Source organism: Pistacia vera, unplaced genomic scaffold (assembly GCF_008641045.1).
Source record: "Pistacia vera cultivar Batoury unplaced genomic scaffold, PisVer_v2 Contig290, whole genome shotgun sequence".
Classification (NCBI taxonomy): domain Eukaryota; kingdom Viridiplantae; phylum Streptophyta; class Magnoliopsida; order Sapindales; family Anacardiaceae; genus Pistacia; species Pistacia vera.
Window position 1 is genome coordinate 694,919 of NW_022196102.1, and position 14,661 is coordinate 709,579.

Below are 14,661 nucleotides of genomic sequence, written 5' to 3' on the forward strand. Positions count from 1 at the left end.
ATATGTGAATAGAATCTATAAAAGAATTAATTTTCAAACTCAAGATGGAAAGAAAAGAATCAGTTACACTAACATTAAGGGGGAGGGTAATACGTTGTGCCAATGAGAATAGTCGTCAAAAACCGAGTAACATCACTGCGAAGCATTTTAAAGACACCATTATCAGGCTCTTTTTCTGCCAATTCATCAAATGGCCAATTAGAACGAATAAAACTATTTGAAGAGATGGCAATCATCTACTTACACCAAAAAGTACCATATGATCTTTCAGTTAAACATCTTTTATGCTGAAACAGGTAATGTGGTCTAGAGTTTAAAGAGCTTGTCCTTATTTTATTAGTCCATATATTCTCATTCGACTATTCCTCAGCTTCAGCAAACTACAACCCCAAAAAAAAGAAAAAGCATTCACAACACCTCAACGGAACACAGTCTAATATTATACCCAACATAATGTAATTGGACTTTATAAATACATTAGGTAAAATAGCACTAGAATAAATATAATTTGCTTTTCAAAATAATAACACAATGTGCAATAAATTGTTCTAGACTCCATAAATCACCAACATCAAAATGACACCAAACTAAGCTAATACACATCCATGACCAGAATGATAACAAACCCTTAAATGCATAATTTGTGACAACACAATTACATAAACTTCAAACAAACACAGACTAGCTCAAGAACTTTATACCTTCCAAGGCCAAAGCGTGGTGATTGATGTCTCAACCATTGAAAAGAACGCAGACAACCCCAAAAGCGCAGCCAAAACCAAACCTTGCTCTTTAAACACTCTCAAAACCTGAGAAACTTTAGGCCAAGCATTCTTCAACAACAATATGCTCTGTCCAATAACTCCATACCCTGCATTTACTGCACTCTCCACAGCAAAAACTCTCTTGCAACCAAAAACAAAAACCCCACAAACAAGTGCCCCTAAAACGACTCCCCCTTTCATCAGAATCTTAACTTTCTCTAAATTTGAATCCAAAACTTCATTTTTTTCATGACCCAGTTCTGCAGTGACTTTGTTTATTGGTTTCACGTGGGTTCTAGTGTCGGAAATTTTGTTTTTCGGCAATCTATAGAAGTGAAACTTTGGATAGTGATGAATTCTGGGTGAAATCTTGACAGGAGGAAAAACGAGTTTTTTATTGCTGGAACAAACGTGGGTCGATTGAAAACCAACGATTCAAGAGCAAAATCCATGAAATTTGAACAAAAATGATTAAAAAATGAAACTTTGATAAATCCCAGCAAAAATAATTAGAGAAAAAAGAAACCCAGAATTTGAAAGTCAAGAATTAATGGGAAATTCGGTCAAATTTTGAGAAATGAAGAAGATTGAGATATGTACAAGAATTTATGGTTTTGGGATTGAGTTTATTAGTGAGAGTGAAAAATCGAGAAGAGATATAAAGGGAATAGGATTTTGCAGAGGGTTAAAGAGGGAGAAGATTTTGGAATATAGTTGAAATGGAAGATTTTTGAAGTGAAAGTGGAGACTGCCATTTTCAATATTTGGTAATTTGATTGGGGTATTGTAGAGACGGGTTTTAGTGCGCTGTGTTTACACATTGCAATGGCAAGTGGGAGTGGTAAATTACTAGGATTGCCCTGAGTAAGTTCTAAAATTACAACTATATCCTTACTTTCTTTAAATTTAAGGAAAAAAAACAAAAAAAAAACACTCCCTTGAGTACCAGGATTAATCTAACATAACAGGCTAAACCGATTTAGAGATAAATATGTAAAGCACAAAGTTTCTTCAATATAACTTATTGACTAAAAACTCCCATGAATACAAAGATTAAAATTCAAGAGGCTAATAGTCAAATGTTCAGGCTGCCAAAAGTTCTCCTTGTGCAAAAGCTTACAAATAAAACACTTACAGTAGGACAAGTAAATTTAGCTGAAAGTGCATTTTATTGAGCAGAAAAATTATAAGCTTACCATCAACTTGAAGTACTTTACAATACAAATAATAATAAAAAAATTATTCTTTCCAGCAACAATTGAAGCCTTTTTCATTTAGACCATACTGATTCAATCGGTTATGCTCGTTGCTCTTGTCAAGTATCTAGCTTTGAAAAGAAAGAGAAGACTAAAAAATTAGTGGTGGAGTTTATATTCATGTTCTCGCAAAAACGTAAAAATATATGCTGTAAATATCGAACCACTCACCTTGTTAAGAGCAGCGCTTGAAGTGACTAATTTCTTCTTCTTGGATGGGTTCTCTTCATTCTTGCTATGATTCTGAGCCTCACTCTTTCAACCATTAATGCGAACCATAAAGGTTTTCTTGTTGTGAATACAGTGTATCCCATAGACAAGCCTATTACTAATCAGGATCCATAACCTATCAAAACGATTTTCTAATCAAACCAACTCGAATCTTCGTCTCCTTCATGGTAGATGGATGGTATTGGTGATGATGGTACATCATTACCACATTTCTTTGACAATGGGGATCCACAGAACTCCAAGTTTCCAATGTATGAGTCATTTTGAAATGTATCAAATTGATTTCCTTGAGGTATATATCCCACAAACCGGTTGTATGAAAGATTCAACACAGAAAGAAATGTCAGACTTGCCAATTGATTAGGAATCTCTCCAACAAGCTTGTTGAAGGAGAGGTCTAATGATTCAAGACTTGTCAAATTTTCCAATAATGGTGGAATATGACCTATAAGGTTATTATGAGAAAAGTTAAGGATTTGGAGGAAATTAAGCTTTCCAATTACTTGATGTATTCGCCCTTGAAATTAATTGCTTGACAAATCCATCATTACGAAAATGGTAGAATCTTGTCTATTTTTCTATCAATGCCTTTTACCGTCAAACTAATGGAATAGTTTTGAACATGGATCCCATCCTAAGACCATCTCCAACCCATTGCACCAATTTGGTGCAAAATTGCACCAAATTGGTGCAAATTGTGTGCAAACCTATTCCATCTCCAACCCACAACACCAAATATTGCACCAAAAGGAATATTCCTTAGAATATTCTTTTTTTTCTTTATTGAATAATCAACAATATATCTATTTCATTCATTATTTTTGTATATATTAATTAAATATTGGGAATGATATTTTTATTAAATATAATATTTGAAAATTATACTAATTTAATAGAATTAAGCATTTATTTAATCAATAAAACATTAAATTTATATAGAAAAACTATAGAAAAACAACATCTAATATAAAATGATACAAAAAAAAAAAAAAAAAAAAAAGAGCAATTAAGAATTATGCAAAAAAGAGCTCAACAACAAGGTCAAGGATCTCAAATAACTCAAGTTCTTTTCAATATTTGATGATCTTACTGGATCCGGAACTAATCTACCGGAATACTAAATTGTTATTTTAGTTTATGTTGTTTTCTTTAATTTTAGTGTTTTTAAATTAGTGTTAATTTTTATTTTGCGTTATTGTAGTTTAATATTTGCATTGAATAAAGTTCTATTTTTAATTTTTCATCATTTTTTAAATTATATCATTATTATAAATAATAATTAAATTAAATTAAATACAAATACTCAAATTTAGTGTGATTTTTGGTGTAAAATTTAATACCCAAATTAACTTAACAAAATAAAAAAAAAAAACCAAAAAACCAAAATTAAAAAAAAAATATATGTTTTTTATTTATGCTACAGTGCTGCGCCATTTTGGCGCGGTGCTACAGTGCTGCGCCAATTTTGGCGCAGTGTTTGGCGTGGGTTGGAGTACCAACCCACGCCAAGTTGGTGTTTTTTGCGCCATTTTGGCGTGGGTTGGAGATGCCCTAAGGGGGTGGAAAAATTGCATATGGATCATCACTCATATATTCCAATTCACCCTCATGATTCTTATCACACATCATATTAACTTTCTCAAAATATCTTGTTGGCAAAATACCTGTGAATTGATTGTGAGAGGTGTCAAGTGTTCGCAACTTAGGAAATGCTAATCTTGTCTTGGGTTCGCCAATGAAACCATGAAATCTATTAGATCTCAATATCAGAACTTGCAATTTTCAAAGGTTTGCTAACCAATAAGGGAAAGTATCATTGATCATGTTGTTTCCAACATTTAGAACTTCCAACTTACTGCAATTAACCAAAGTATGTGGTAATGACCCTTCCAACTTATTACCATTAAGGCCAAGGTATCAAATATCGTTATTAGCTAATGATTGTGGGATGGTTCCACTCAAGCCATTGTAAGACATATCAAGATATTGAATAAAGCTCAAGTTGCAAATGAACGGAGGGATCTCTCCATTCAACATATTGTCGGAAACTATTAAGGTTTCCACATAAGGTGCATCTACCATCACAAGTCGGCCTTGGAGCAAGTTGGATTGAAGGTAAAGAGTAGCTAGATTCATCATGGAAACTTCTCCAAAAGGGACAAAACTTGTCAAAAAATTGTGAGAGAGATTCAAATAGTATAACTTTTCAAACAATTCCAATTGTTGTTGAGAAATCTGGCCGTGAATTCTATTGTCTGAAAGGTCTAAAAATTGCAAGACTTTTGAGGTTCTTAATAAGAAAGGGAATTTGGTTATTTTGCAAGAAGAGAATCTGAACTCCAAAAGGTTAGGGAAGGTAATGTTGGCCTTTTTGGGGGTAACTAAAGATAGTAAGGTGTTATGGGAAAGGTCAATCGTAATTATATTTTTGAGCTTGGACAACATTTCTGGTTTCACAATGCCACTCAAATTGTTGAAAGAAAGGTCAAGGTCTATAAGGTTTAAATTAAAGTTCAAACATGGAATTTGGAATTGAACCTTGAATTTTGTTATAAATTAAACAAACTTGATTCAAAGCACCAGGTTGATGGAACTTCTCAATCGGACCTGTGAGTTTGTTATTTGTAAGGTCCAACATCTCCAAAAATGGTAGAGTAAACAACCAAGATGAAACTCTTCCATCTAGAAAATTATCAGATAGGTCGAGAGAATTTAGATTCGAAAGACCACTTACTTGATATGGAATATGACTTTCAAATTGGTTTTCAGAAAAGTCTAAACCCGAAAGTTGTGGGATGTTGAATGCTGAAGAGGCAACTGACCACTAAAATTGTTGAATGAAAGATCTAGATCAGTTAATTTGCTGAGGTTGCCAAAAACATTTGGAATCTGTCTTGAAAAACTGTTGAAACTGAGGTCTAAACTTCTAAGCTGACTAAGTTTAGGTAATGACATTGCAACTTCGCCTATAAACTTATTGGATGACAAATCCAAAGAAGTGATATTCGTGCAATTCCAAAGTGATGTTGGAATTGAACCTGCGAATTTCGAACCCTGAAGACCCAACACATTCAAGTATCTAAGATTGCCAATTTTGTCAGGCAATTTTCCAAAGAAATTTGCAAAAGAGAGATTCAATACATTCAAGTATAGAAGATTGCTCATTGTGTCAGGTAATTGTCCTGAGAAATTTGTATCAGAGAGATCCAAAAATCTAAGGGAACTGGTCTAGTTAGACTTTGGTAAATTACCTCTAAGATTTCCATTTCCGATCAAACTCAACTTCTGGAGGAACGGAAGGTGGAAAACACCATTTGGAAACCTGCCTTGTAGACGAGTACTGCCAACTGAAAGAGATATCATAGTAGAAGACAAGTTCAGCAAAGAGCCAGGTGCAACTGAAGACAAATCCACATCATCGAGATGAAGATATCTTAATTTTGTAAGGTTCTGTAAGTGCTTATTAAAAACATGTTGGCTCAATTCAGGTAATCGAAGGGGAAAAATACCATTAGAGAGGTCAAGCAAAACAAGTTTAGATAGGTGAAAGATTTCAGTTGGAACTACGCCATGGAATCCTGAGAAAGAACGGTTAAGATATATTAATTTCGTGAATTTACCAAACTTGGATGAGATTGTGGATTCATTGAAATCATTACGATCAAACTTGAGCTTCTGGAGATTGTGAAGGAGGAAGAGACTGCTATTGTCATTGACAGTGCCACGGATCCCACTTAAAGAAAGGTCAAGGCTAATGCCATGACCAATGTAGCTATCACAAGTGACCCCATCCCATGTGCAACAATCACTTCCCTCTTTCCAAGAATCTGTCTTAGGATAATAATATTCTTCGCAAGGATAGGAAGAATAACTATGAATTTTTAAGGTGCTCTTGAAATGGAGTAAGGCAGAGCTTTGTTCAGGGGAGCAAAGTTTGATTGAACGAGAAGAAGAGTTATAAGGAGATGAGGAAATGGCTTGAAAATTCAAGTCCAACAGGAAGAGGCAGGGGGGTAGATAGTGCCATGATAGCCTCCACATGTCTCTGGTCATGCACTGAGGTCTACTCCCTCAAGTCTCTGGTCAAGCACTAACGAGGTACTAATGGATTTAGTCTTGATCATCCAGGGGCTTTTTTTCTACTTTCTAATAACAAAATACCACAAATGTCTTACATGGATTGGATTCAAGAGCTAACAGTAATGTTAAGGTTGACAAAACTTCTCCCTAAAACAAATGTAAAGAAATTTTCTTGATAAATTTCATCAGCGGAGAATTTCTATCAAAAAATGAATGCCACTGCTATTGCAAATGAGTGATTTATGAGTATTCAAATAATGATGGAGTATTATCTGTAAGATTATTGCGAGATAAGATTTAGGATATACAAATTCCGCCACAATTTTGATTCCATTTGGGTAATTTGGCCAGAAATTTTGCTGCTGGAAATGTCCAAAATTTGCAAATTTTTTGCGGTCCTTAAGAAACTTGGGAATTGAGTTAAGTTAGAAGAAAGGTCTATTGATTGCAAAGACGGTAGCGTAAACAACCAATCTGATATCCTACTAGTTAGAAAATTATCAGATAAGCTGAATTTAGTTAGATCTGAAAGGCCACTTGCATCATTTGAACATAAACAGTTTTGAAAAGGTCGATATATATACGGTTATTGTTATTTCTTGAAATTCAGTGGACATTCCTGATCTTATAGATCTTTTCTATATTTCCCCTGTTTGCATCTATTTTCTGAGTTATAGATCATACACCTGTGACTACAAATTCTTATTAAAAGTTTCAAGTTAATCAATTGAACATGATCTGACTATTGACATATAAATTCTAAGCCATGTTAATAGTAACAAAGGTAACTGATGGATGTTATGGCCTCTGCATTGCTAGAAACCGAGCATTCTGTCACAAGAGAATGATATTATGCTTTTATTTGCATATGCAAGAAGGGAATTCTGTCAGAAGAGTCTTCTAATCTAACAGAAATATCTAAATTTTCAGCTTCTATAAACTGAAATTCTAAAAATTTTGGAGAGTGTTATAGGAATTGTAACTCATAATTATTCAACCTCAAAATTCAAAACTTTAATTTTAAAATTTTAACTCTTAAACTCAAGTTTAAAGATACATGTGTTAGGTTCTTTTGCTCTCTCCCTACGCTGCCCTGCAATCAAACTCTTTGGAATCAGGAAAAAATGGAGATCAAAGTTTAAATATGGAATCTTATCATTGACTAGAGTGAAGTGAGGCTGCTGGAGATATATCTTCTGTAGGAATTTATGAAGTTTAATGTTCTTTAGTTTAAATTTATTTTCTCAAACGCATAAATTTATATAAATAAGCTTTGACGCCACACTATATTGCTTACTTGGTTTGATGCAAAAAAAATTACTGAAACCAGTGCCTACGTTTTGACCTTGATATATATTCACCTTCTGCTTCAGTCTTCGTTTTCTTATGCGTTTCGAAAAATATAGCTTCTTAATTGGTTGATGCAGTGGGGAAATGCCTACATGACTTCCCCAATAACTTAACTACCGCGTAGGAAGCCTTCATGACATTTTTCTGCGTAAATTAATGACAAACGTAAGGTTAATGTATCTAAAGAGATTTGAGTATTGACTACTTCCCATCTAAGTTCATTTGACTCCACAAAATTAAATATTCGACAAAACAATTCTACCTAAATAAATCATTTCATGATCAATTTAAAGAAAATTAGCAAGTAGAACAAGACTGACTTATTATACTAATAGAATTTCTACATTCAACTAACATGGGGCCTTATGTGGAGAGAAAATAGGCATGGAAATTAATATATGAACTATGATGTTATGAACATAAGTCGTAAAGACTATCTATGTCACCTATTGTTTTCACTCTCATTCAGAAGACTTTAAAATTACATGAATTCCACTCTGTCTTGTCTCATTTCAATTTTTGGTACTAAATTTTGCATTATTCGAACGTGAACAGTTTGACAATTTAACATCACTTGCATTGTAGAAGTCGAAATTGTCATTTTTGGTGCTAAAATGGTCTCCAATTTACAGAGTCTCGATTATATGTTTTCATTTTCCACATGCCTTCCATTAAAAGTTAAAAAGCAGAAATATACATATTTTATGCACCGCGTAGAATAAGCAAGTTTGAAATAAAAAATCACCAAATTACCATGCATGGCAAAAAGAAAACGTGTAACGTACTGTCCCAGTCATGTTCCAGATAATTTGAATCCTATTCCGTTATGAATTTACATGGATAAGCTTCAAAATATCTTACTACATGTGTATTTTAACTCATGCATGGTCAAGATTTATTTATTGACAATCAATCACAAATTTTGTACATCTAATAATATATATAGATCTTTTGATTTGACATACAATCCTTTTAGCTCATGCAGTGTGGAAGGGGGTAGAGGATTGGTTATTTCAATCATTTATCCAGCACTAATGTCTTGGTCTACTACTACAATAATTTAATGTGTCTACTTTCCAACACTTACATTAATTATAATATATTATTATAAAGATTGTTCCATATGAAGAAAAAAAAAATATCACTTTAAAATGCATTATTTTATTTGTTTTCTCTTAGATTTCGGTAAATCATCATAGGAAAAGAAAAAAAATGGATCTTTATAGCTAGAACTCACTTTCTCGGAGATGTTTATGAATATAATTTGTGAGAGATGGAATAAATCTTACCATTGTAACCATCCTGGCCAAATTATTGATGACTGAATGAATGAGATAATTTTTTACTTGAAAGAAGAAAGTTAACTGTGTTTGTAGATGTTAAACAAAGTATTAGAAACAGGTCAGGGCTCATGCAATGGCTGACTAAAATTGTTCAAAATAAAATATTCAAATCAAACCACTATCATTCATATTTTAGCTCTCAAATTATTATGAATTCAGAAGTAAAATTCTAAGCACATTAATATACGAATTCTTAAAAGATCCGTACAGAGTTTTCTGTGTTCTATTGTTCTGCAACTATTCCCCTCACATAAAAGTTGGAAAACAAAAAATGGGAATAAAATTAGTCTTACACCTCATAAACCAAGACTTAGTTTAAGATCAGATTCCCTTTTTGGAACAGAAAATTAACTGCACTAAAAGAAATAGGGCAGGGGTTCACGCAATGGCCAACTGTTTTGTGCCATCATTATTATTATTTTTCTACAAATGGTAGCTAACACACAAATTATCTAGCTTCGAGTTCACCAATGATCATGCGTTGAAGTCTTGAGGCCGTTATTGGGTGGAGATTTAATCGAATGTTAACAAATCCTAAATCCCTATGAAAGCAAAAATAAAACAAACAAATAACAAATAAATAAACCATACACAAACACAAGATTTATAGTGGTTCACTCTCTGTATGAGAGCTACGTCCACTTTGTTGCAGAATTTCACTATGAAGAAGAACAAAAATTACAAGTCTTTCACAAGCCTCACAAATCGACACTCACTAAACTTCTTTTTGGTGGCTCTCACTTTTTAATCTTGGTATTGTCTTTTATTGTACTCAATTATTTAACTCTATGATTTAACCCATTTTTATAGCTAATTTTAGTTGGTACAAAATATAATATTCCAATTATCTCAAACCAAAATGCAGTAAGTACCAAGTTAATTTTACTTTGCCAAATTGCGGGAAACCAGGGCTCATCATATACCAAGTTAACGTTCTCTCCCAAATTCTTCAATTCCATGGAATCAAATCCCTAGGAGTTTGCAAAATGGAAATGACAGGAGTGAGTTTCGCAATAGAGTAGCTAAATTAAATTTCAAAACTATTGGTACAACACATATATCGTCAACACTATTACAAAGTTTGCATTTGATGATAACAAACATTCCTCTGCAATTTTGAAACAATACTTACACTGGAGAACTTGTAAGAACTACTCTTTTCTTCCACATTGTCTCTTGTTTGGCCTTCTCCCCTTTTGACGGTGTCCTCCTTCAACGATCCTTACAAGCCACCGAGGCTTTCCTGTTGAGAACAAAAGATATCCTATGATCATTCCAAACACCATTCCACATTCATAGCCTATCAACATCAATTTCCAATCAAATCCATTTGTATGGAGTGTATCATCTTACAATTTTGAGGTTGGTTGTAATGTCTCATATCTTCTGTATTCTTTTGACAGTTGAAATCCGCACAACCACAAGTTTCCAGTGTATAAAGTATTTCCGAAGGTATCAAAGTGCACTGCCTACGGAATGGGCCCCGTGAGTTGGTTTTGAGACAAGTCTACCACTCTGAGAAAATTTAAATTTGCAAACTGCCACAGAATTTTTCCAACAAGCTATAACATTTCCTAAAACTTAAAAAGTTCACAATAGAAAGAACAAACATATGAAAGCTCACCTTGGTGATAGTCTGATGGATTTTGCGGCCCCCTACATAGCAAGAAACAGGGCATTCTGTTACAAGAGAAGAGTATTGTGCTTTTATTTGCTTATCCACTAATTATAGGCGAACTCTGTTACAAGAGATCAAGTTGGTTTTATCCATTAAACCACTATTTCTTTATGGTGAAAACTGAAATTTACAGAAGCAATTGCCTTTGTCCAAATAATATGGGTCCTTAAATGGAGAAAAAATAGGTATATATTATAGCAATTTTAATTCATTAATTATTAAAATTCTCATAATTACAAAGATTTGAGTGCTTCTCCATCACACGAATCTAAACAGAGAAATGCTGATGAATGATAAAGAAATGGTGTTATGTTTTGAAGATGGCAAATTAAATTACTCATGGCATGGTTCATGACTTAATATTGTTATAATAAAGCAGTTAATAATCTGGCTATGTTATTAAAGTGAAGTTACCCGCATTGAAGAAACAGGGCAAAGCCCAAGAGCCAGATGCCCCATAAATTATCATTTTGAATAAATATCACAACTTACAACATTTGTAAATTTGTAAATGCATTATAATATTCCCAATTGAATTACGTACCATAAACAATTATTACTCAAAATTTTAATTTTGTAAATTTGTAACAACTATAGTTGATTCTTTTGGTACTGATAACAAGTTGTTTTTGATGCATTTTTGTATTACAACTATAAATAGATTAAATAAAATATTATAAATGAATATTAAAGATTTAATAGATCATATTCCTGGCTACTTCTATGGTGGGATGTATGCCAGATAGAGAAGTAAGAATGTAAAGGTTCTAGAAATGATCCTTGTGAACTTATAACCAGAACTTAATGTGATGGAGCTTCCACAAGAGTAAATGTAGCACAAAAGGATCAAGACCATACCTCGAGTTTGTAGATCAGATCCAGATTCATAATGTTCTTCGTTTTCTTCCTGGTTTTCCTTTTCAAGGACCACTTTCATACTCTCACCGGTCCTTGGGATGCATCCAAAGGCCTCACATATAAAACCTGATACTGTCTCATACTGATGACCCTATAAAATAATAGGAAAGGAAAGGTAACTAGATATGTGAAATTAAGCAGTCATGGACACTTAAAACAACATATAATCAAGTCTTAACTTCTTCAGTTGAAGCATAAGATAGGAGCCCTAACATGCATGACGAAGACTGTTGGAATACAGCTTTTACCCATTGACAGCAATGCATAACTGAGCAGTTAAATACTCTCAGATCAGTCCACAAATCATGGTAAATAATATCAAGTGTATTACTGTGATTAATCAAATTCTTTTCAGTCAATGAAATATTACTAAACTACCATAATAATGACATGTTTGCCTTTACCAGTGCAGGTCTCCCCCAATAGGGGTAAAGGGGTGTTCTCAATAAAGTTCTTTCTATCCATCAACAGGTTTCTACAGATGACGGGGAATTGAGGGTACTTCACAATTATAAATGTGACAGGGTAATCCTGCCACGGTAAGTACTTCAATGCTAGCTAATCAATATGCATTTTAACATAAACATCACAGTGCCATTAACAACAGCATCAACACAGCATTACTAGAAGAAACGTCATACCTCTGGCACTTTGATATTTAAGTCTTCAGAGAGCTGATCAATAGATGTAATAGCATCCACATCATATATTCCCTCTGCTCGCATCACAATGTAGGCAGTTTTCTTCTGGATCTTCTCCTGTTAATGAGTGATAAAGGGCAGACAATCGAAATAAATCAATATAATGATGAAAAAATACTGACAATCTGTATTATGTCTATCATTTAGCAATGTTATTACAAAGACAAAATTAACAGTGAGATTTACTTTTGAATCATTTTCATCTACGATTTCACCGACAATTTCCTCAACCACATCTTCCAGGGACACTACCTGCATCATCCAGAAAAAGAAAATGATTATTAGGCCATCAAAACTGAAGGTCAAAGGTACTTATTGAGTTAACCAAGCAGCCCTTCAACATCAAAATGTTTAATGAAAAACTAGTTCTAACTTGTTTGATTCAGACATCAGTGTGTATATACCCCCACAGTTCCACCATACTCATTTAGAACAACAGCCATGTGAACCTTCCTAATGTGGAACTCTCTGAGAAGATTCCAAATTGTCATTGAATCTGCAAACCAATAACAAAACCCTATTTATTCAGACAGATAATATAAACAACAGATTCATAGAAAAATAAATAATACAACAAATTTCATTAAAAAAACACAGCATCAACTTGAAATTGGCTCTAAGGATTACCAGGGATGAAGTATGCAGGTTTGTGGGCCATGTCTCCCACTGTGGTACTTTCTAGGAGATCCACCTTCAAAATAGAAAGATCATAATTCTGCACACTATGAGATTGTCGCATAAAATCAATAAAAAACGTGGTATTAACCTCAGAGAGGGAGGAAGAGGAATAGAAATCCCCGGACCTTCTGGACATAATCCAGCAGATCCATTGCATAAGCAATGCCCATTATTTGTCAACACGTTGCTCAAACACAGGCACCTAACACACCCGTCAAACTTCTTAGCTTTTTGAATATGCACGCACTGCAGTGAAGATACCAAGAACAATTTACCTTGAATATTGATGAGTCACACAAACTGTGGAAATCAACAAGAGTGGCACTTACATCAATTGCAACTACATCAACAATAGGTGTCATCGCCTCTCCAACATGTGTATCCTTTATCTAACACATTTTCAATCATTTCTGCGAAAAAAATCTTAAGAAAAGAGCATTTGAACCATAAAACAAACAAAAACAAATTCCTAGAAAGTTTTAATTATTTCTGAGGTAATGAGTAGTTAAAAAATTCACAAAGAGATGGTACTAGTTTATAAATTGTAAGTTCATTTTAATAAAATTCCCCTTGTTAGTTATCAAGAAAATGTGAAATAATCAAAATGAGCCATATCATTGCGATCATCACATTTAACTAGTCAGCAATCTATTCTGCAACCTATATCCTGGGCAGCATCCAACTTAGATGTCGACTATAACCACTGCCTGGCATTTCAATATGAGTTCATAATATATTGCATGTCCTTAAAAGAGAGAGAACGTTTTACTTACAGTCATTCCTCTGCTGCTGCACTGACACCAGCCTCACCAAATAAAGTTGTTGCTGCCTCTGTGACTAACGCAGTGGCTCCAATATTAGCCACACTGAATATGTACCTAGAATCTATAAAAGAACTAATTTTCAAACTCAATATGAAAAGAAAAGAATAGCTATGCTTACATTAAGGGGCGGGGTAGAACGTTGTGCCAATGAGAATAGTCGTCAAAAACCGAGTAACATACATCGCAAAGCATTTAATGACACCATTTCAGGCTCTTTTTCTGCCAATTCCCGCACGATTCACAATAATATCAAATGGCCGAATTAGAAAAAATAAAACTATTTGAAGAGATGGCAACCATCAACTTACACCAAAAGTACCATATGATGTTTCAGTTAACATCTTTATGCTGAAACAGGTAATGTGGTTATCATTCAAAGAGCTTGCGCTATTTTGTTAGTCCATATATTCTCATTCGGCTATCCTAACTAAGCACAACTAAAACCCAAAAAAAAAGAAAAAGCATTCAACACCTCACGGAACATAGTCTAAATTGTACCCAAATTATATAATTGTACTTTATAAATAATATAGATAAAGCAGCATAGAATAATAAATAAATAATCTTTTCAAAATAATAACACAATAGCAATAAAACCACCAACATCAAAATGAAACCAAATAAGCTAATACACTACCAAGACCAGAATAATAACAAACACTTAAATGCATAATTTGTGACAACACAATTACATATACATTAAACAAACACAGACTAGCTCAAGAATTTTATACCTTCCAAGGTCAAAGCGTGGTGATAGACGTCTCAGCCACTGAACAGAACGCAGACAACCCCAAAAGCGCAGCCAAAACCAAACCTTGTTCTTTGAACACTCTCA

The 14,661-nt window shown here is 33.7% G+C and overlaps 2 protein-coding genes and 1 long non-coding RNA gene across 3 annotated transcripts in view; all 3 read right to left on the reverse strand.

The window, feature by feature from the left end:
- LOC116134697 overlaps window positions 1-6,292 on the reverse strand; it is a 35,227-nt gene extending 28,935 nt beyond the window's left edge. Inside the window, exons 1-6 of the mRNA XM_031420365.1 lie at window positions 5,503-6,292; window positions 5,290-5,433; window positions 2,449-2,696; window positions 2,192-2,275; window positions 701-1,133; window positions 94-190 (exon numbers count right to left, since the gene is read on the reverse strand). Of these exons, the coding sequence (XP_031276225.1) occupies window positions 94-190; window positions 701-1,133; window positions 2,192-2,275; window positions 2,449-2,696; window positions 5,290-5,433; window positions 5,503-6,292 (1,796 nt within the window). The remainder of the gene's footprint in view (window positions 1-93; window positions 191-700; window positions 1,134-2,191; window positions 2,276-2,448; window positions 2,697-5,289; window positions 5,434-5,502) is intronic.
- A 3,868-nt stretch (window positions 6,293-10,160) lies between these two features.
- Window positions 10,161-10,682, reverse strand: LOC116134665. The gene is made up of 3 exons (XR_004128784.1): window positions 10,649-10,682; window positions 10,378-10,562; window positions 10,161-10,267 (listed from the first exon to the last, which is right to left on the reverse strand). It is a non-coding gene; the product is annotated as an uncharacterized LOC116134665 (long non-coding RNA).
- A 741-nt stretch (window positions 10,683-11,423) lies between these two features.
- Window positions 11,424-13,404, reverse strand: LOC116134698 (DUF21 domain-containing protein At1g55930, chloroplastic-like). Its single transcript, XM_031420366.1, has 6 exons — window positions 13,275-13,404; window positions 12,949-13,202; window positions 12,726-12,817; window positions 12,508-12,573; window positions 12,262-12,378; window positions 11,424-11,711 (listed from the first exon to the last, which is right to left on the reverse strand). The coding sequence occupies exons 2-6, from the start codon at window positions 13,154-13,156 to the stop codon at window positions 11,424-11,426; spliced, it is 771 nt and encodes a 256-aa protein (XP_031276226.1). The 5' UTR covers window positions 13,157-13,202; window positions 13,275-13,404.
- Between the last annotated feature and the right edge of the window lie 1,257 nt (window positions 13,405-14,661).

Excerpts from the sequence above, each read along its gene's own strand:
- LOC116134698 (XM_031420366.1), bottom strand. The coding sequence starts at position 13,156 with ATGCAATGGATCTGCTGGATTATGTCCAGAAGGTCCGGGGATTTCTAT. Across the intron at positions 12,818-12,948 it reads ACCTGCATACTTCATCCCTG|ATTCAATGACAATTTGGAAT; the intron begins GTAATCCTTAGA and ends ATTGGTTTGCAG. Across the intron at positions 12,574-12,725 it reads AGTATGGTGGAACTGTGGGG|GTAGTGTCCCTGGAAGATGT; the intron begins GTATATACACAC and ends TGGATGATGCAG.